The sequence below is a fragment of the Pinus tabuliformis genome, chromosome 6 (assembly GCF_031772625.1).
Source record: "Pinus tabuliformis cultivar Carrire ecotype Pingquan chromosome 6, CPIR1, whole genome shotgun sequence".
Taxonomy (NCBI): domain Eukaryota; kingdom Viridiplantae; phylum Streptophyta; class Pinopsida; order Pinales; family Pinaceae; genus Pinus; species Pinus tabuliformis.
The window spans coordinates 831,691,778-831,714,283 of record NC_142292.1 but is presented as its reverse complement, the minus strand read 5'-3'; the positions used below and the strand labels follow the sequence as shown (position 1 = coordinate 831,714,283).

Below are 22,506 nucleotides of genomic sequence, written 5' to 3'. Positions count from 1 at the left end.
CGGTTGATGTGATCCCTGAAGAATTAGGTACAAAAGTGAGGATTGTAAACATTTACGGGCCATGTCACAATTGTATTGCATTATGGGAAGATATTATGGGGTTATCATTCATGCAAGCTGAGAATAGTGTGTTAGGTGGAGACTTGAACTTTTCGCTGGGTCATGCAAACCCCTGGGGGAGCCATGCTCAGGTGGACTTGCTCCCTAGATTTTTTGAGCAATTATTGGAGAACAACAGTTTTATTGATATAGAAGCAACGAGTCTCCAGCCCACGTGGAGGAATCGTAGGATAGGTGATGCCATGTTAGCTAGACGTCTAGACAGATTTCTAATTAAGGAAGCATTGATGGATAAGATATCATCGATTAGACAATGGGTAGTATCGGGAGGCATCTCGAATCATTCACCTATCTCCTTAGAAGTGGTTGGTATCTTCCCAAAGTCACGTGCACCATTCAAATTTAATGCAACCTGGTTAAGAGATGAGGAGTTTCAGGGGATAGTCAAGGAGGTTTGTCAGCCCTGTTCTCTCAATGAGGATAGATCACCGGCTAAGAACCTGGCTGGAAATATTTTTCGACTGAAGCAGAGGACTACTGAATGGGCCAAGAATAAAAAGAAAAAGGAATAAGAGGCCCTTTGTAGAATCGAGTCTGAATTGGCCCATCCAGAGGACCCTGATAGTGGTGGCTTCACCACTATGGAATCAAAAATTACATATTACACAACTGGAGGTAGAGAAACACAGATTATCAAAGGAAAAAGGGAAACATGGAGGCTTAAAAGTAGCAAAATTTGGCTTCATGCAAGAGATGATAATACTAAATTCTTTCAATAATTTGCAAGAGGTCGGAGGGCTATCAACACAATATGGTCCCTGGAGGATGAGATGGGATCATCAGTGCATACATTCAGGAGTATAGCAAATTTGGGAATTCAACGTTTTGGGACTCTATACAAAGCTCAGCGAGAGGCATCATTGGCAAAAATTATTAAGGTATCCAGACTCTTACCTCGATTTGTCAGGGATGAAGTAAACGAAGAATTGAATATGCCGGTCACGCTGGGAGAGCTTGATGTTGTGCTGAAGTGGTGTATAAAAGACAAGAGTCCTAACCCGGATGGATAATCGGTTGAATTTTACCTTGCTTTCTTCGATCTCATTGGACAAGATATACTAAAAGTGATTGAGGAATGCAGAACTAACGGAAGAATGTATGAATCTTTCGACGCCACTTTTATAGCTTTAAAATCCAAATCGAATAACCCCAAAAGCTTTAATGATTTCAAGCCTATATCTCTGTGTAATTGTATATATAAAATCATTGCTAAGATTATAGCAAATCGAATCAAGCCTATTTAATCACAGCATATATCCAAGGAACAATTTGCCTTCTTGGGGAATCATCAAATACATGTAGCTATTTGTATTTCTCGGGAAGGACATTATTCCTTAAAAGTTAAAAACCTGAAAGGCATGATTCTTAAAATTGATTTATCAAAGGCATATGATAGGACCAGCTGGTTGTATATTTGGATGTTGTTGACTCACATAGGATTTCAAAATGCCTTTATAAATAGGATTATGTGTTGTATAACGTCTTTTCTTTCAGCATTATTATCAATGGGTTGGCTACAAATTTCTTCCATGCAGGTGGCCTTCGGCAAGGATGCTCGTTATCGCCTCTGTTATTTCTACTAGTTATGGAAGGACTTAGCAGGTTGTTATCTGCGAAAAGGAACCATGGGCGATTCAAAGGAGTAAAGATAGTTGAAAATTATTTTTTCTCATCTACTTTTCATAGATGATGTTCTCATTTTCATGAGTAGAGCAATCAATGATTCCACTGTTCTTAACAGTACTCTCCAAATATTTTGTAAAGCTACAGGGATGGAGACTAATCAGGAGAAATCTACACTATCTGCTATAGGTTGTACCCAATTTGAATTGAATTGTGCTCATCAAAGGTTTCCCTGTTGGCAGCTGGAATTTGAAGAAGGATTGAAATATCTAGGGTTTCGGCTAAAACCAAATAATTATAAAATTGTAGATTGGATGTGGCTTGTGGCAAAGATTGAAAGTAGGATTAATGTATGGTATCACAGATGGTTATCAAGAGCGGGTCAATTGGTACTCATTAAGTCAATATTGGAGGCCATTCTTGTTTACTGGATGTCGTTATCATGGATACCTAAGGGTATCCTTCACAAAATACAAAAAATTTGTTGTAGATTTCTTTGGAGGGGCAAAAAGGAAGGCGGACCTTTTGCATGGGTAAAATGGGATCTCATTGCCCTCCCTAAAAAGTGGGGGGGTTGGGGGATGAAAAACTTAACTTGTTTCTCAAAGGCTCTAGCAGCAAAAATGGGATGGCAACTGATTACATCAGATAGTCTATGGTTGGAAGTGGTGATCAGAAAATACATTAGCCCTCTTCCAATAGAGGAATGGATCTGATTACCAACATGGAACAAGTTAGAAGTGTCTTCGATATGGAGAGCGGTCCTAAATTCCTTTGGTTATATCATAGCAAGACTGACATGGAGAGTTGGATCTGGAGTGAAGGTCTAGATAGGAACAGATGCATGGTCTGGAAGTGGTAATGCACACTTACTCCCTCCATATTTGATCCAATTTCTTGTAGAATCGGGGAGAAGGACCTTAGATCAGATAGCAGATCCAGATAATTCCACTTTATTTGGTCAAAAATGGAGGACTGCCCAAGAACTTCAGATCCCGGCACAATGGCATCAAGTTTGGGAACAATACACCAATGCACTCTCAGTTGCGCATGTCAGAATTCTGGATCGTGAAGATGAATTTATATGGTCTCTGGCCCCCCTGGCAGATATTCACCAAAAGATGGTTATTCATTCATATATGTGGATCACGAACCTAAAATTGTCTCTTGGTGGTGGCGAACATTATGGAAGCTTAAGGGCCCGGTTAAAGCAAAGCTCTTTATGTGGTGTCTCTTGTGTAACAAAGTTCCCACTAGGGACAAACTGAAACGCAAAACTTTTCAGGGACCAACATGGTGTATTTTATGCCAGGATAATGAAGAAACGATAAATCATTTGTTCTTACAATGCCCATTTTCGATCCAAATATGGAATCAGATTTATCAATCGTTGGCAATCAACATTAGATGGCAGGGAGACTCTCTCGCAGATGCATGGGAATCATGGTGGAATAGGGCTCACCCTACCAAGCTCAAGAATCTTCCCCTGTTGGTTTGTTGGGGAATCTGGTTAGGAAGGAACCAAAAAAAAAATTCAGGAAAAATAAGAACATTGGGCCACTATTTGTGCACAAACAGTGGCAATTTATAACATGATCCCTGAAGATGAGCAAATTCAGCGGCCTCGTAACATATGTGCAGAAGTTATCGACATATCTCTCCCCTAGGCTTATTTTGATGGATTAACACAGCAGGAAGGACGTGGAGGAGGTGCAGTATTGTTTTTAAAAGAAGATAATTCTTTCAAAATGAAAATGGGTTTAGGGAGGGGCACAAAAAATTATGCAGAAGAGCGGAACTAAACAGCCTTAGACTTTTGCTTCTATTTTCCCTAGAGAAAGGTTGCCGACAACTCCAGATCTTTGGTGATTCTAAAATTGTTATAAACTAGTTCAATCAACAGTCAAATTGTAACGTGCACATACTCAGGAACTTGCTGGAAGAAGTATTATCTTTAAATCGCAATTTAACTCATATTTACAGGGAAAGGAACCAGATTTCCGACAATTTATCCAATCTTTCGGTATTTGGATGATTCATGAACAGAATGGTCAAGACTTCTATCAGTACTTCCATCGCCCTTTCATTGATTAGCAGACACAGGATGAAGCACCAACATGATCCAACTCAGCATATTTATGGACTTTTTTTGTTATTTTCTGACTATATAGAAGTTCTGTAAAATGTATATATTTTTTGTTTTTGAACTGTTACTGTAACCACTCATACTATATTATATTTGGACACTTCACAATATGTGGCCTGGTGTGGCCACCTTTTTTGAGATATGCTCCTTTGAAGCATTTACAACGTGTAATTTTCAATATCTGTATAATGAAAGTTACGATTCTTCCCTGGGAAAAAAGTAATAATGTCATTCACCTACTTGAACTTAGAGGAATCGGGAAACACTGTGTTTTAGCTGAATGACATGTGTAACAGAGGCAAGGTTGCCCCCTTGGTTAGTTTCTTGAGTAAAGGAAACATTGGCTAAGTTACTTGTGATTAATTTATCTTATCTATGTTGGTGTCTATGTTGAAGTTGGACGTGTTGTTGAAGGTGTGGAACTAGGAATTGTCCATCTTATCAACCAATGTGAGCAACTACATGAGGTTCCATTATTTTCAATGGTCTACATCAGCATTATTTGGAGCATTATTCCTATTGTATAAAATTTTGCTAGCACAAACACGGTAAATTTTAATTACCCACATGTAAAAAAAAAAGAAGAAAATTTGATGTAAAAAGTTAAAACTAGTTGGTCAAATGAACACAACTAGTTCTATTTTAGAATTCTGGAAGTTTCGAAAGCGTTTTGACCACTTTATTACTTAAAATTGATCTTCTAGAAAAGGGGAAATATTTTATTATTATTTCATTTTTTACCACATCAAAAGTGGACAACTTTTGGTTACCACATGTATTCTCCCATGGTATTTGAGAGTCCATGGAATTGTAACTGATGGATTAGAGGCCTCCTTACCATATAAAAGGATGGCACTTTATCTCAGTCAGCAGAAGATTTTTGGAGAAGAAATATTTTTTTTGCCAGTGACTAAAATTTTCCCTTTGTCTATTTCTTTTGTCAAGATACTGCATGGCAACTTATTTTTCAAGCAGTGTGGTCATTATAAGCATTTTGCAGGATTATTTTGTGCTACATCATACAAGTATTTGAGAGGAATCATTGCTGAAATTTCCTCTTATTTTTTGATTTCACAGGTAAGTGTTTATTTCTTATCTCGTTGAAAAGATTTAACTCCTTGAAAGGTAGTGGTTTTGTTGTTTTTTGCAGGTATATGATTTTTCTCTTATACTTGGGAAGAATTCACTACACTGTGTTGAGCAAACAAAGTGCAAAGGAATAAATAGTGATCTTGGTAAACAACTTCGATTAAATCTCCTAAATCTTGTATGAAAATTTCACATCTTTACTTGCTATAGGATTTCAATATTTTTCATTTACTAAAAAAAATCAGATTTAATTTTTTGTTTCTTATTTAGAAGGTTTGTGTTGGACACCTAATCCACTAAGGGTTGGTGTGTTGGAATATGAAAGGTCATTGGAGTCCAAGAGACCTTGGAAGATGAATTCAACAGTCATGTACAATGTATAAATGTATATCATTGTGAATAATAAATGCAATTAATACTTATTCTTTAATATCTTGTCTCCATTTGTGTGTGTGTGTGTTTAACATGGTATCAGAGCAGGTGAATTCCTGCCCTGCTCTAGTTTGAGCCACTTGTTTTTTGGCCTTTGTAGATTTGAGCATTCCTTCTCTGTCATAACTCCTATTGTGCACAGAATCACCATTTTTGCCTGACAGCGCTGACATATCAATTCTATTGCTCCGAGCGCTTGTCAGACTGAAGTGTGATTTTTGGCATTTTTCCTTTTGGTCACCAATTCTTTGGTTGTTGGCAGCCATATCTATCTCCCTAATGTTTCACTGCCATACCTCCCATCAATTCTTTTGCGCTGTAACACTCCCTTTTGGGTATGGTTGAAAGGGAATGTTACAGCACACAAGAATTGATGGGAGGTATGGCAGTGAAACGTTAGGGACACAGATATGGCTGCCAACAACCAAAGAATTGGTGACCAAAAGGAAAAATGCCAAAAATAACACTTTAGTCTGACAAGCGCTTGGGGCAATAGAATTGATTTGTCAGAGTTGTCAGGCAAAAATGGTGATTCTGTGCAGCACTATATATATATATATATATTCACTAGAAATGGTTTGAATACATTATTGAATAACACAGTGCGAGCATCTAATCCATTTGTTCGATCAAAAGGAGACAATTTGAAGTATTACGAATGTTTGTTCGTGCTAGTATCCATTCTTTGCATTGTTGGAAGCATTGAAACAGTCATCTGCAACGTCCCCTCTATGTGTTTAGCGCTCACTGTGCATGCAGCGTTGAATTAAAGACTGTGAGTGCACAATTCGAGACCAATTTCTGTTGAGCTTGCTCAACGATAAGACATGGAGACTTTCTCAAGAGGTTTTCCTAGGAACCATCAGCAAAGAATTGTGCCAAGGTATACTCTCTCTATCATAACTTAGCACAATCTCTAGGCCAATAATGACACCGTGAGGGACTCCACTATTGTGGACATCCACATTTGCTAAATGTCGTTTTGAATAATCTAATAAAAGGGGCCAGAGAAGGTGAAGAGTCGCCCCTGCAGAAGATAACTTACAGCAGTGACATTGGGCAACGTTATTTGCCTCTAGTGAAGATGTAGCAATGGTTCTTTTGATACTACACTGTCGTTCTCCGCACTGACCTCATGAGGTGTCGTTAAGGCTTCAGCACAATCAACTCGAACTTGATGAGGAATTGAGGAAGATTGCCAATGTTTGTGAAGTTTTGATTGAAGGAATACTTTACATGTGAGAAATTGTCCTGTAGTAAAGACTGGCAGTTCCCTTGAAGAGTCAATCTCCACAAATGATCTCTTGTGCAACCTCTGAAGTTAGTATCAAATTCTTCTTTTGCGAGTTGTATTGCAACGATTTTTTCAAGTACCATAAAGCTTGGTTGAATATTTTAAAATATTGTGTGATTTACCAAAACGAAAAGACAATTCTAATACCTTCTCCTTGTCCCTTCGGCTGATGCAACTCTTTACTTTTCTTTATCAAAACTTGGGGGTTGATACAACAAAAACTTAAATTGGTATATCTTGGAGGGCCTTGCCATTGCACTTGAGACATTTTTATATTAGAAACAGTGAATTCAATACTGGTTGTCACTTCAAATAAAGCTCGACACTTTTATCAACGCCATGCACTGAAGGTGTGATCATATTGGTCTGATTTGAAGCATTGGTTGTAAGTTCATGGTCTGTTCCAGGCATTAATATGTCCCTCTCACATATTTGTAGAATTGAATTATACAACTAAAAAAACTCTTTACTAGTGTCATTTCCTATCTTTGAGGCCAGAGCTTTTTACTTGCACTTATTCTTTGAGCTTGATAAAATGGTCACAATTACTGAGTTATTAGAGTTGCTAAATACTTTAATAGACTCCATTGTCCATGATACGGTTGAAATTGGAAAGAGCAATCTCTCTGACATTCAAACCTATTTACAAAATGCACAAGACAAAATCGATCTTTTGCAGCTTTAGTCACAACTTCAGCAAGATGAGTTACAGCAGCATAAACATCATTCTAAACTTGTTTTTATTCAAAACAATCCTCTATTTGAGGTTGAAATAGACACCCACCAACTACAAAATGCACAAGACAAAATCAATCTTTTGCAGCTTGAGTCACAACTTCAGCAAGATGAGTTACAGCAGCATAGACATCATTCTAAACTTGTTTTTATTCAAATCAATCCTCTATTTGAGGTTGAAATAGACACCCACCAACTGCCAGCAAGTGATCAAATCAATGAACCTGAAGTTAATTCAGATCAAGTGCTCATTTTAGGAGCAAATTTGCATGCAAATGCAAAAATTCATCTTCCACTTCCCAAGCCCACCATTAGACCTTGGGAAGAGCTTGTCAGCAACAAGCACAGAACTAGTCTTGGATATGACAGGGAGGTGTCCTTTCATAAGCTAGACTATTCCAAGCCCATTTTCAGAGTGCTAGATTTATTCAGGACAGTTCATATTCACCTAGTCCAAATCCTGCTCCTTCACATTCACAGTCATAGATTGTCAATTGTAATTAAGTTGGTCATGTGAAAGATCATTGTTTTGATCTTCATTTGTGTAAGCATTGTGGTCAACACAGTCATCATTCAAACAGATGCTTCATAAACAAGCCTTTTGCAAGCACAAAGATTCACCTTGGATGAATCACTTCTTGGCAATAGGCTTCAACAGCTAAGAAGATATTTCGATCATATCACAGAATTTGTTCTCGAGTTTTGAAAAGTCTTGCAGTTGAGTTTTCTTCATATTCTCACCTTGTATCTAACAAGGGGGGAATTGATGATCATCTACAAGCTTCAAAGCCACATCAAGCGAGCCTAACCCACAACCTGAACCCCCTGCCTGAGCCACAGCCAGAACCTTCTGACTAAGCCACAACCTGAACCTGCTACCTGAGCCTATAGCCAGAGACAACCATACCTAGATTCAAAGTTGTAGCCAGAGACACAGAAGCCCCTGAGCATGCCTTTGGTTGGTGGCCCTAAACCACCACATGTTGAGACCTCCCTTTTTAGGGTGAGGTTCTCCCTTTTTTTCCTACAGGTTGAGACCTACCTTTTCCCTGTTGATAGTCTCCCTCTTCAAAGCATTAGGAACACTTCCTCTAGCAGAAGACTAACAACTTATTGCCAGATTTAGATCCAGAGGTCTCCCTTTTCACAACAATAGGGAGCACTTCCTCTAACATAAGACTTCAACTTCTAGCCAAATTTGGAAGAGTTCCAAGAACTACACTAAGTGCTCCAATGTTGGTGGTCATCCTTAAACCACTGTCAGTTGAGACCTCGAGTTCTCCCACCTTATGCTATCTTTTCAGAGAGCACATTCAGTGATTGGTTGCCACTTTTGTATTACAACTCTCTTCTTGGACTCGTATATACACCTTCAAGTTAAGGGGGGGAATGCTGGACACCTAATCAGCTAAAGGTTGGTGTGGTGGAATAAGAAAAGTCATTGGAGTCCAAGAGACCTTGGAAGATGAATCCAACGGTCATGTAAAATGTATAAATGTGTATCATTGTAAATAGTAAATGCAATTAATGCTTATTCTTTAATATCTTGTCTCCATTTGTGTGTGTGTTTAACACTTTGAAATAGTTTTTTTCTTTTAATTGGGTTTTACTTTATTATGTCTGCTGCCAGCAGGTATTGCACATTTGGTTTTAGGTTGATCACCTATTACTTTGGTCAAATCTGTTAAATAATTTCCAATTTCATAAAGTGGAACTTTACAATTTATTTTTTTATTTATCACAAAAAAAAATTATTAGCATTTTTTTGTAATGCTATTGGCTATGATTTTGAAGATCTTATAGGGCCATGCCTCGTAACTCGTGGTATGATGATACTTGAATTTTAATACCTGTTGCATTGGTCAGATTGACAATAATCAGACTCTTGTACTTCTAAGCAATCTGACAGCAGTGTTTGATGCTTCGACCGGGTGCATATAGGTTAAATGTCGCAACCAATTTCACTCAAAGCAAGAAAGAAAAGATTTAATACTTCGCCACATTATCACTCTGATGACATCTGAGTCTCAACAACCTAACAGTGGCATTTAATGTTGTGGTCGGGTGCATAGAAGGATCTATCTAGGTTCAATGTTGCATCCATGGTTTATTCCATATGTGTTGACGTTGTCGTACAAACTTGAACTACAAATTAAAACTTTTATTATTTTTTAATTACTCCGATGTGCACCTTAGTATTCCTTAATAAACTCAGTTTCTGAGCAAAACTTTATAACTTAAATAATCATATGATATTTTCCATGACATTATTTACATAATTTGAGGCATAAGATTAATGGTTAGTTGTTGTCTACCATCATTAAATTCTTTGGAAACTAATTTACAAAATATTAGCTTCATATGTCGATAATTTAGTATCTTTTTTTATTATTATAATATTAATATTGTTACAGTAAAAACCTACAAGCAGTAAGCGGTTCGTTGATTCTTTTACAGTACTAGCGGTTTGTTGTTTATATAAACCGAGATTACAAACGGTTGTGATAGAATGTACGCACCTCTCTTGCATAGAGATTATAAACAGGAGATACATTGTATGCAAAAACCTTAATTTCTATTGAATGGGTGGTGCAATTTTTATTTTTTTCCAGAGATTGCAATATCCCATTTAAAAAAATATGAGTTGTTTTGTAATCAATTTGTTTATATATGCAAATCTGACTTTCCAACATGCACGTATGAGTAACCAGTCAAAAATTTATTATTATTGTTGTTGGGTAGGATTGGATTCTCCATCGTGACAATGTTGGATTACAAACCAGCATAGATCCATCTTAAATACGGATCTAACATGAGCCGAGAGGGATCCAATTTTTTCACGTGCAATTTTTTTATGAACCAACATTATTCAAATATTTTGTATAGTTATTTAAATTTTTATTTTATTTTTAATTTTTATTTGGGCCGACATGAGCAAAATTTCAACTTTGATGACAAACGGACAAGGTTACACATCACATTGGGTTGTAGAATGAGCCCCTCGGCTCAATAACCCAATACCTCAATTTACCAATTAGTAGATTCTAAATTAACCCAATTCTAAACCTTAACACTAACTTGAATTTAATATTTTTACTTTAACTTAGTTACATTTAAATTAAGCAGCTAGCACTAGCTACCATGTAGCCCTTGTTATAAAACAAAAAAATATAATTTCTTTTCCCCTTTATTTTACTTGTAGCATTTTAGGTTTGCAAAATTTTAATTAAATTCATTTTCTAAACTTAGTTTTAAAAATTAAAAATAAATAAATAAACATAGGAAGGGCATCGAACCCACTCCCTCAAGCCGCATCAAGCCACCCGCAAGCGGCAAACTACCTTTTCACGCCTCAGTTCAACCCCGCTGCAGCCCCATCCTCTCTCCACAAGCTTCGACCCTGTCCCTTGGCGTTCAACCTATGGTCGATGCATCACGCATCGATCCATACGTCTGGTTAGTAGCCGGTCCAGCCAGCGATTTAATCAAATCTGCAAGCCGCTCAACACTTCTCAGCGACATTACCCCCTTGCTTGAGTTCGTATCTGCATCCAAGGGTGCCTCCGTGGCCATATAACCGGCTCCAACGCCGACCCCACTATTTCTCCTTGCCGCCGAGCTCCTTGAACCATCACAGAACCAGCAGCCAAACTCTCCTTGCAGCTCCTCCTCAGCGCTCTCTGCGGCCCTCTTCAACTTGACCACCGCACCAGCATCCATAGCCCGCGGCCAAAGTCTCTGTGGTCCCCCTTAGCATTGATTCGCGACACGATTCATTGTGCCATTGAGCCGTCGAACCCTTGCAACATTCAAATTTTCACAGTCTCTTGCATCTACCAAACAACCCAGCACTCTACTCATTTCCACATATTAAAACCCTAATTTGAGTGACAAATTTATGCAGGATAGGGTACCAACAAATCATCAAAAACAACCTTCAAAACCTTGGTTACAAATGCAAGAGTCTGATGATTCTTAATCAATAAATTTTGTTGATTTAATTTTCCAAAGGCTCTATTGCACTGGTTGTTTACCAAAAGCAGTAAAATTTAGATGACTCCCATTGCACTCGTTCTATGGTTTGTCATGAAATTTAATGTTAATCTCATATCGGAATTTGGGTATCACACTGAAACTGATGGTATATTTTTTACAGTGATAATTCTGAAATTTTCCTTGTGTGCATAAGACCAATGATGTTAAATCATTAACGTTGCATTCCTTCAAATTCCATTTCAACAATATTTTGGTTGTGGGTGTATTGATATGGCTGATGTATTGATTATGTGATCTATTGGCATATTTTCAAAGATTTTGTATTATGCCTGTTCAAGACAAGTTTTCCTTAAATGACCAAGTATCTATGTCCAGCAATCGGGAAATCATATAGAGTAATATAGTGACGTAAGACTTGATGCATGATTTAAATCAGAAGTTACTTTGATTTTATTCTGATATGTTTGCTAATCCATGGATGATGCACTTGCATTAATCATTAGAGTACCTGAAAACTATTCGAAGTGCATTGTGAAAAAAAAACCTAAGGCAACATATATTTCTTCAATTGTGAGTTTTTGCATGTTTATGAGGACTTGAAAAAATGTTGATTTGGGACATTCATTTAACAATTAATTCCCTTTAAATGCATGTGGAGGAGTTATAATGATGTTATTCAAATGCAAAGTAATGGAGAATTTGCTTAGTTGAAAGCAATGTTTTCATGGTTACTACTGTTGCATGAGAAATTTTGGAAGGGTCTTAATTGCATTAAATTTGCACTTGGAATATTTCTTGTAAAATATTCATCTTGATTCAAGAAGTTGTGAGGGAATAAATGGTAATACAAATGATATGACATTTTCTCCACATTTCATAATTAACATCAATGATACATGGTTGAAGGGTCATTTGGTGGTAATTTCATGAAATGGTCTAGAAATTTTTTATATATGATGACCTTTACTTTTTCCAAGCTTAAAATCCTTCGAACTAATTTGGATATTTATGGTGTTTGGTTTTGGTTTAAACAGTTATCGTTAGTGGAATATCTCCTTGGAATTCTTGAACTTTCATTGGCAATACTTTTAATAATATTTACCATATGATGTTGGATATGATAAATGGGCTTGGTCTGTAAATTCATATGTGATCTTTTCTAAATTGGCATGGCCATGGTAACATGTTTATGAATCTCTTTCATTGAGTCGCTCACACATTGAATGGTCAAACATTTAGTCTTCTCTGATTGGTCATTAATGATTCATGGGGAATTTATAATAAGATTTTAATTATCACTCATAATTGTTGATAAATTTAGGGCATAGCAATTAGGAGATTTCTCTTCTAGAGATAAATGTTTGTTAATGATGCTGAATTTGGGTAGCATCGGATGTGCTCTAGCTCCAAAATTTTGTGGAGGGGCTAGAATAGATGAAATCTCCAAGACCTAGAAATCGCTTGGAGAAATTCCACCTGGATTGTGAGTTATTAAAATAATTAATATTTTTAATGGGGTTGCTAAGTCTAAACTTAGGAAAATAAAAATATTAATGGGTATTAATAAAAATATGGGTGAGAAGCTTCAATGTAGTCTACAATAGTGTTTTTCATCATTGTTTATAATTAAATACTGTGTTGAATGAAATAACAAGTAGGAGATGATAAACCAGTGATTGCAGTAGGATTTCTATTTGTATAGATTCAAAAATTTTCACAAATGATTTTTACTTCTTTAGATTAGGATCTTCTCTTTTTCTTAGATTATTATTGTGTTCTTCTTCATCAAACAATTACCAATGCATAAACAATAAAGAGACAAGAGACACAGAATGTAGGCAATCAGCCAGGCCCAAAACCTCTCCAACTTGAGAGGAAAAACCAAACGAATTCTTCTTCTTATAGAGACTTCAATTGACGAATACCAAGACCAAAACCCTTGACCTATTTTCCTCTCCAAGACCAAGTCACAAAGCTTCCTTGATGAGTTCCTTCAATGATGGTCAAACTTCTCGATTCTTCCTCCTTTTTCAGCCACCTTTCAGAGTTTCGGTTCCTAGGAACAGACCTACAACTTTCGGCCCTAATTCAGAAACCCTAGTTGAGGTATATGAGAGAAAAAACACCTTGATTCTCTTCACTCTAGAGGGAGACCTTCTCTCCTTCAACTTGGCTTGAAAATCACCTTGCTTTTCTCCCAAAACTACCCTCTCACTATGACTGTGGTATTTCGGTTCTTTCTGCAGTAGAACACCCTTGGATCTTCGCACGTGTGGAGGATATCAACCCTAAAACAGCTCTGCAACAGTTTGTATATCTTCCCTTCTTCTTCGCTTGGTGATGAGGCTTCCTTCTTGAGTTATTCACACTTCTTTTTTGCTTCTTGCCTTCACCGAAATTCTTGTTGCCAAATGAATGTCGAGTTACCTATTTATAGTGGTTGCCCATGAAATAGGCCAATTTTTCCTTGCCCATAGGCCGACATGCCATTTGGTGTAGGTTTATTATTCCATCTTGAGGTCGACTTCTTGGAGGAGCTTGAGCTTGGTCTTGGAGGGCCTTTTTATTCTTTCATTAACTCATATACAAATGTAAATTGACCAAGAAGGGTCCTTTATACATGACATTGACTCAATTTGAATTTATGACCAATCCTAAGGACTCACAATGGGAGCCTTAACTAAAAATAAAATTCCTTGCTCATGAAACCCATGAGACAAGCATTACAAAAATAATTTTATTTTCTTTTTTACATCAATTACATAAAATCATAATTACACGTGCCATTATGAAGACGAAACCTAGTTACATTTTTCAACACTCCCTCTTAACTTGGGAGGTATTCATAATGGTACTTGGTCATTCTCAATCTGAAGAATTCTCATAACAAGAGTCGAATTGTTAACCCATCTGTATAGCATCATATCATCCAACATTGTCACATAGCAAGGCCTTAACTAACATCTCTATATCTCCATAAGATCAGAGCACAATGTTGGCGAGACAAATGATGCATAGACACCCTCATCATTGTCTCTTTCGGAACATACCCCACCCGAGTTCACTTAAGAGTGTGTTCCACCAAGACTATTCTTATCTTGAATTCCCAATCGTCAAAGAAAATCGGTCATCTACGACTACTCTTATCTTTGTTTCCCTAACTCATCCTCATGGAGCATCAGATGTCAGATGTTTACCCAATCCTCCATTATTTCTTCCCAAGTGAAGACAAGAATGGTGTGTCTATCTCTCTCTCTTAATTAGGGAGCATATATCTATTCCAATGAAGGAATGTACCTAAGCTCCCTCTTGGCTTAGGAATTTGCTTCCAAGTTTCTACCAAGTTAGAAACTTGCTTCTAGGCTCCCTCTTAATTAGGGGCCTACATCAGCTCTCTAAGTGGAGATGATGGGACAACCAACTGCTTGAAGAACTCCTCTTCACGTTGTCATGAACTTCTTTTCTTTATTAAGGACTCTTCATGTTTTGGGACTTCTTCATATGGCACAAACCATCCATCACTTTCATCCATGATTCAGTCATGTCATTATTCCTTTCATCGAAAAGTGATCCATCAGTTCATATCTAGCCTTCCTTCATGCCATGCTCCCTTCTTCACGCCATGTTTCCTTAAAGATCTTTCATCCTACTACATGGACATCAATGTAGGAAGATATCCATAGCTCTTCCCTTGGCAGCCCTGCATAAGCCCATCTAGATATCATTCAAAAATTAAGGAATGAACATTAAATCAAAATTACCTTTGTGATGGTCTTTCATCATGACATCTTCTAGTTTGCATCAACATCCTGCATACACATTGACACATCTCCAAAAGATATATATTGTCAAGGGTCTCTTTCCCTTTCTGACTTCATCAAAGTCTTCATATCTTTCATGGAGATATCCTTTCCTTTTCCATAGTTGCATATTTCATGATCTCTTCCTTTCTTTCTTCACACATTTCCTTCTAGGAACTTCCAGTCATAGTTCCTCCAATTTGTAAACCACCTCATATTTCATATGAGGACATATTACGTTGATTTTATCTAGACAATGTGTAATCCATACCTTCCTGCATCCTTTCAAAAAGGAGATCCTTTCTTTTGATCATGCTCTCGTGATAGAGCATTTATCCATGTTACTTACAACCATATGACATGACTCTACAATATCAAATACAAGCATACATACCTCATTTTTCTTTAGGTCATCTAGACTTCCTTTAGCAGCTTCCTTGATTGAAAGAACTTCAATCCCTTGATTTGCTTTACCTCTTTTGTCATCATACCATCATCCCATGAATTCCCACAAGTTGGAATTCTTAATGAAACACTTGCTTCCTTTTGATTGGTGAACCTTCCGATGAAGATTCCAATAGAGGATCTTGAGTATCCTCAGCCAACAAATGTTTCCTTTTGACTAATGTATGATGAGCTTTGTGCTAGATGACTTTTTCTTCCTTTTCCCATAAGTGCCACTTATGCTTCTAATGAGGTTACCAAGAGTGATATCCTTCCATAGAATTCTATTTCAGCCATCTTTCATGCTTCTCTATGATTATGTCACAAGCTCTTGCTTCTAATGCTTCTATGATGCCATGATGCATCCTATCATTTTCCTTAGTGAATCATGATAGCCATATCTTACAACAATAAAAACTTGAAAATAGGAACTTGAAAAGAACTAGCTGAGGAAGACTATCTCAATCATAGTAGAGATCTCTTACTTCCTCTTTCTTGGACCTCTTCTTTTCAGTGTCCTCCACTTCTTTTGTGATATGGGCTTCTTCTCTACCTCTTTTGTTATTGTCCTTCTTGAGCTTGGGGCAATCTCTTTTGTAATGCCCATATTCTTAACATCCATAGCATTGAATTTTAGCCATGTTCCTCTTCTTTTTCTGAGGAACAAATTTCCCAGACTTTCCTCTTCTCTTTTCCATAGAAGCATATGCTTTATTTTGTTCACTTGATCCCACATCAGTTTAGCCTTCAGCCTTGTTTCTTCAATCTTGCATAATGACCATAGATCCTGGAATGGAGTAACTTCTTTCTTCCCATAAATGCTTGAAGTAAAGTTACCCCACTCCTCTAGTAATGCATTTAGTACTATAGTGGTCATCTCCTTGTCAGACATTATTTCTGCCACATCTTGAAGTTGATCCCTTATTTCGGATATCCTCATAAAGTATGAGGCTATCCCTTCTTCTTTTGATATCCTTAGCTTGTAGAGTTCTTGCCTTAGAGAGATAATTTCTCCTGCAAAGCTTACATAAAACAACTCTACCAATTTGTCATATATTTCTTTTGAGGTGTCGAGTTTAGATACATATGGAATGAGGGGATCCTTGATGGATTCTATGTGAATCCCTTGAGCTCTCACTTCCCCTTTCATAAATTTTGCAAGTGCTTGAGCATCTTCTTTCGCTAGTTTGGTGATAGATCATTTGACATGATCCATAACCTTATTTTCAATGAGATTCAGATCCGTCCTATTCTCCCATGCAAGATAGTTTGAAGCCCCAACCAATTTGTTGTTTTCCTTGCAAACAAACAATTCGACAAATTCAGACATAAATATACTTACTTGTGAAGATGCTTCTTCCACTTGCCGCCTCCTTGAATTTGATGATAATATAGATGATAGAGAACTTCTCCTTGATGAAGTTAGATCTCTTCAAGAGTGATCCTTGTCTTCACAAAGAACGAGATCACTTTAGATCCTTTTATGGAGATGTCCTTGTTGATGATGATCAATGATGACTTCTTGATGCTTCTTGGATGATCTTCTATAATGGTAAGGTCCTTGCTTCAACAAGAGGAAATTTCCTTAGAACTTCTGAAGATGATGACAACATCCTTGATCTTGCTTCTCTAGTAAGAAACTTGATGTATAAGTCCTTCAACTTGAGTAGGGTCTTTGTGGTCTCTTGAGATGACTTGAGGATTCCAAGACTTCTTGCTAGTGTAGACTTTCTTCTTCGATCTAGGGTTTTGACACTTCTTGACTTCACTTTGATATCCTTTGAGATTTGATCCTTGATTGCTTGTGTGTCTCTTGATGAGATGCCCTTCCTTGACTTTGTCACCTTAGCTCTGATACATGTTGAGAAATCTAGGGCATAGCAATTAGGAGATTTCTCTTCTAAAGATAACTGCTTGTGAATGATTTTTATTTCTTTAGATTAGGATCTTCTCTTTTGCTTAGATTATTATTGTGCTCTTCTTCATCAAACAGTTACCTATGCATAAATAATAAAGAGATGAGACACAGAATGTAGGTGATCAACCAAGGCCAAAACCTCTCCAACTTGAGAGGAAAACCCAAAAGAATTCTTCTTCTTATAGAGACTTCAATTGACGAATACCAAGACCAAGATCCTTGACCTATTTTCCTCTCCAAGACCAAGTCACAAAGCTTCCTTGATGAGTTCCTTCAACGATAGTCAAACTTCTTGATTCTTCCTCCTTTTTCGGCCACCTTTCATAGTTTTGGTTCCTAGGAACAGACCTGCAACTTTCGGCCCTAATTTAGAAACCCTAGCTGAGGTATATGAGAGAGAAAACACCTTGATTCTCTTCGCTCTAGTGGGAGACCTTCTCTCCTTCAACTGGGCTTGAAAATCACCTTGCTTTTCTCCCAAAACTACCCTCTCACTATCACTGTGGTATTTCGGTTCTTTCTGCAGTGGAACACCCTTGGATCTTCGCATGTGTGGAGGATATCAGCCCTAAACAGATCTGAAACAGTTCGTATATCTTCCCTTCTTCTTCTCTTGGTGATGAGGCTTCCTTCTTGAGTTATTCACACTTCTTTCTTGCTTCTTGCCTTCACCAAAATTCTTGTTGCCAAATGAATGCCGAGTTACCTATTTATAGTGGTTGCCCATGAAATAAGCCGACTTCTCCTTGCCCATAAGCCGACATGCCATTTGCTGTAGGTTTATTATTCCATCTTGAGGCCAACTTCTTGGAGGAGCTTGAGCTTGGTCTTGGAGGGCCTTTTTACTCTTTCATTCTCATATACAAATGTAACATGCCCAAGAAGGGTCCTTTATACATCACATTGACTTAATTTGACTTTATGACCAATCCTAAGGACTCACAATGGGAGCCTTAACTAAAAATAAAATTCCTTGCTCATGAAACCCATGCGACAAGCATCACAAAAATAATTTTATTTTCTTCTTTACATCAATTACATAAAATCATAATTACACGTCATTATGAAGACCAAACCTAGTTACATTTTTCAACAATGCCTAGCGACGGACTTAGAATTGGAATTAAACATAGGGAAACCCCCCTTAGCTAAGGAAAACCTGCACATCCAAAACCTAGAAGGGAGGGGCAAGGCTGACGAGGTGACAGTGGGCTGCTTTGTCCCTAGTGAGATTAGAACTTTGCTCTAGGGAGAATCTATAAGATAACAGGATCCAAAATGTTTTATCATGTACGCATACACTTCATGATGTTTTAAACTTCTGAAATTCAATAATCTCTTAAATTGCCTCAACTTGGGCTTTCTCTCTCTTTGATACCCGGTCATACCCCCATTAGCTAAGGAAAACCTGCACATCCAAAACCTACAAGGGAGGGGCAAGGCTGACGAGATTACAGTGGACTGCTTTGTCTGTTTGTATCCATGGGTTTTCCCTAGTGAGATTGGGACTTTGTTCTAGGGAGAATCCATAAGATAACAGGCTCCAAAATGTTTTATCATGTACGCATACACTTCATGAACATTGTTACTTCACAAAAAAATATTTTAATTCTGATGTTTTAAATTTCCAAAAATTCAATAATCTCTTAAATTACCTCAACTTGGGTTTTCTCTCTCTTCGAACTGAGATGTCTTTTCTTTTTGGCAGGACAACTCTGAGACCGGAACCTTTTTTAAGAAACTTTGACTCCAGTCACAGGCACAAAATGTTTCTACGAATCTACACTGATACCATGTTCATTGTGGGGTCCCAATAACATACAGCTTACTCTCTCAGATTTACACCATGTCTCATTACAATATTTATAACACCCATGGGAGGTTACAGTGGTTTAATCACCTAAACTTTACACATTACATTTGATGACATGTCAAAATATTATCTTTAACCATAAATTTAAACCAATATATAATAAAGATCAAAACAAACATATAATTATGTGTTGTTTTATCCCAAAAGAATGTTACACATGGCAATGTGTATTCAGTTGTTTCACTCCTCACCCTCGAGGGCTCAACATGTAATATAAGAGTTAGTAGCCAATTTGATCCATTCTATTTATGTTGCTATTGGGAATTCAGTTATGGCCTTTATGCATGCAAATTTTCTGAGGTAGATGGTCTTCCTCTTCCAATATCAGTCTCTTCTTTTTCTATTGCTTTGTAGCCTATTCCACCACATGGGGAGGATATGCCTATAGCAGTTTCAGTTGTTTTACCTCTCAGGAAAATTGTCCCTCTTCCATAGCTTAAATTCATGATGTGTCATGAACAAGAATATCAGAAGAAAAACTGTGATAAAGAAATTACAGAAGTGTAATCCATCAAGCCCCCCAAGACCGAGCCTTTTGTTGTTTGTTTGCGCTTCTTCCAATCAACAGAAAATAGAATCATTTTCCAACAAAACAATGATATTCAATTTCATGATATGCATTCGCTATTCATGTTTTTAACTGTAGAACTTAGGATCAGTATTCATAAGAAATTTCATGTATCTAAACAAATAACGTAGGTCAAATATAATTTACGATTCCAAAGAAACAGTAAAACAGCGAAGAAATCCTTATATGGTGGTTCATATATTAATTAATTTGAGAGTAAAGATAGAATGATTGCATTTACATAGCCATGAGAGAGAGAGAGATACCTTGCAATGCACAGTATGAATTCCGGATTCCCTGGAGCAGATTTCTTGAACTTCGTATTTGGAAGATACACATCAAATACCAATTTGAGTCCTTGATAATGCTCAAAATCACTTGAACCCTTGCTGATACTAAGGTTCTCTAAAGCACAGGCAAGGGAGAGACCCTCTTCCACCAAAGAGTCATTTGGAGTATGAGAGGTGGCCTGGTGAAAATTGCTGCAGCATTCACCATCTTTCAAAAACGTATGTTTGTCTTCACTGGTAATCATGGTGGAATTACTTTGGAAGCAATTATCGCTATTAGATAAGTCTACCCTAACTGCGTCATCTTCATAGTCATGACTTTGACCTGCATTAAAGAAAATATTTATCATTTGTTAATTTATAAGAGAGCTGCTTTTTCATGTATAGTCATACATGGAAATAATTCACATCATAAAATAATAACGGAAATGAGAATGAAGGAATCTTCAACCTTAAAAACACACAGGCTGACAATAATCACTTTATCTCTACACTGTCCTTTATGAACAACTTACTCTTCACATTAAAGCATGTATTAACTTCGGTGAACTGTCTTGTAAGGCCATTGAATTGCACATTATTTAACGTTTTTTATTGAAGCAAATCATTCTACCTTCAGGAGAGCTAAGACAGCATGACATTGGTTTATATTCCTCAGATTTGAGTGTCCAAGGGCAATTACGCCTCCCTACAATGTAACCAAAACCCTTCAAATGACAATATGCCTGGTAATAGTCCCAAGTACACCCATAATTCTCCTCAGCAAGTAAACTGTAGATATCCTTCATAGAAAGGCTCACGTCACCCTCCAACAAAAGAAGAGCACCACGTTCAACCATGAACCTTCATAGACAAAATAAACAGGTATAGAGTCAAACCATCATATTCATAACTTTGTTTCCATCTCCTTTACGACTGCATACATTCAATTTCAGGATAAGTGCATTCCATTAAATTGGGAGGATATATACATCAGTCATGTTGTACTGAAGTGTTAATGTATCACAATATGAACTACTAGATGACATACTCCATAGAACCACAAGAACAAACAAGTTGTTAGCACCCATAGACCACTTGTAGCAGTACTAGATGGCCACAAGGGTGTATGGTATATGCAACACTAGATGGCCACAACAGCATATGGGATATGCAGTACTAGATGGCATACTCCATACAACCACAAAAACAAACAAGTTGTTAGCACCCATAGACCAGTTGTCACAGACATCACGAACACTCATTGCTTGCATCCTTTAGAAGTCAATTTATCACAGATCAGGAGAAAGGCCAACTTTACCTTGAAAGGAAAATTACCAAGGACTATGAAACATTACCATTTAGATTCTTTCCAGCATTCGCTGCAACTACATTAGTTAGAACTTACAACTTAATAGGCAAGCAGGAAATCAAAGTAACATGATCAAAGGCCCCCAAACAGTTTTCGCATGCAGAGGAAGCCAACCTGGGTGGAGGAAATGATGGCATGTAACAAATACAGACAGGTTTCCTGCCATAAGACAGTTACAGCTAGTGTCCCTTTGAGATCAACCTGCAAGTTATGGTGCACAGATGAACTTCCATTTAGGTCTTATAGACAAAAGAGTCAACTTCATACCCCTGGTGGGATGCAACATTGCCTCGGAGGCAACTTGGCCTCCTAGAAGACACAGTTTAAACCTATTTTCAGAATTTCTTGCAGCAGGAAGGTTCACCAGAAAGTTTAGCCTACTGTAGAAATTTAGAAAAGAATTTCAGTCTTGAACATGAACGAAGCATCCAATTTTTGAAAGACTTGGAGATCTAGATCACCATTAAGGTAAAAATATTGTAAGGGTTGTAAAAATTCCAAGCCTAGTGACTAAATTCCTCATTATCTCAATTAAAAAAGTAAATCACAGAACTTAATTAATGCAGAAATTAAATTCAGACCATAGCATCAATCACACGATAGTTGGAAATTAAATAGCAGGAGCATAAAATAAATTTCACAGAGAGATATTTACTCTTTCAAAATCAGATTTTCACTCCTTCGAAAGAAAAACTTACAAGGAAACCTCTACAAGCTGTCAAAAAAATAGCACTGCACAGTTACTGAAATCCCCCTGAACTGAGCAGAACAACTTGCCTAAGAAACATAGTCTATTGTACACCTGTATGGACTGTACATCTGATTTA

At 37.3% G+C, this 22,506-nt stretch overlaps 1 protein-coding gene across 7 annotated transcripts in view; it reads right to left on the bottom strand.

The window, feature by feature from the left end:
- LOC149261409 (uncharacterized) overlaps positions 1-22,506 on the bottom strand; it is a 130,948-nt gene that overhangs the window by 37,267 nt on the left and 71,175 nt on the right. For all 7 annotated transcript variants that reach the window (XM_089422210.1, XM_089422206.1, XM_089422201.1 and 4 more), the window contains 2 exons: positions 20,942-21,171; positions 20,305-20,653 (listed from right to left, as the gene is read on the bottom strand). In XM_089422210.1, the coding sequence (XP_089278336.1) occupies positions 20,305-20,653; positions 20,942-21,171 (579 nt within the window). The remainder of the gene's footprint in view (positions 1-20,304; positions 20,654-20,941; positions 21,172-22,506) is intronic.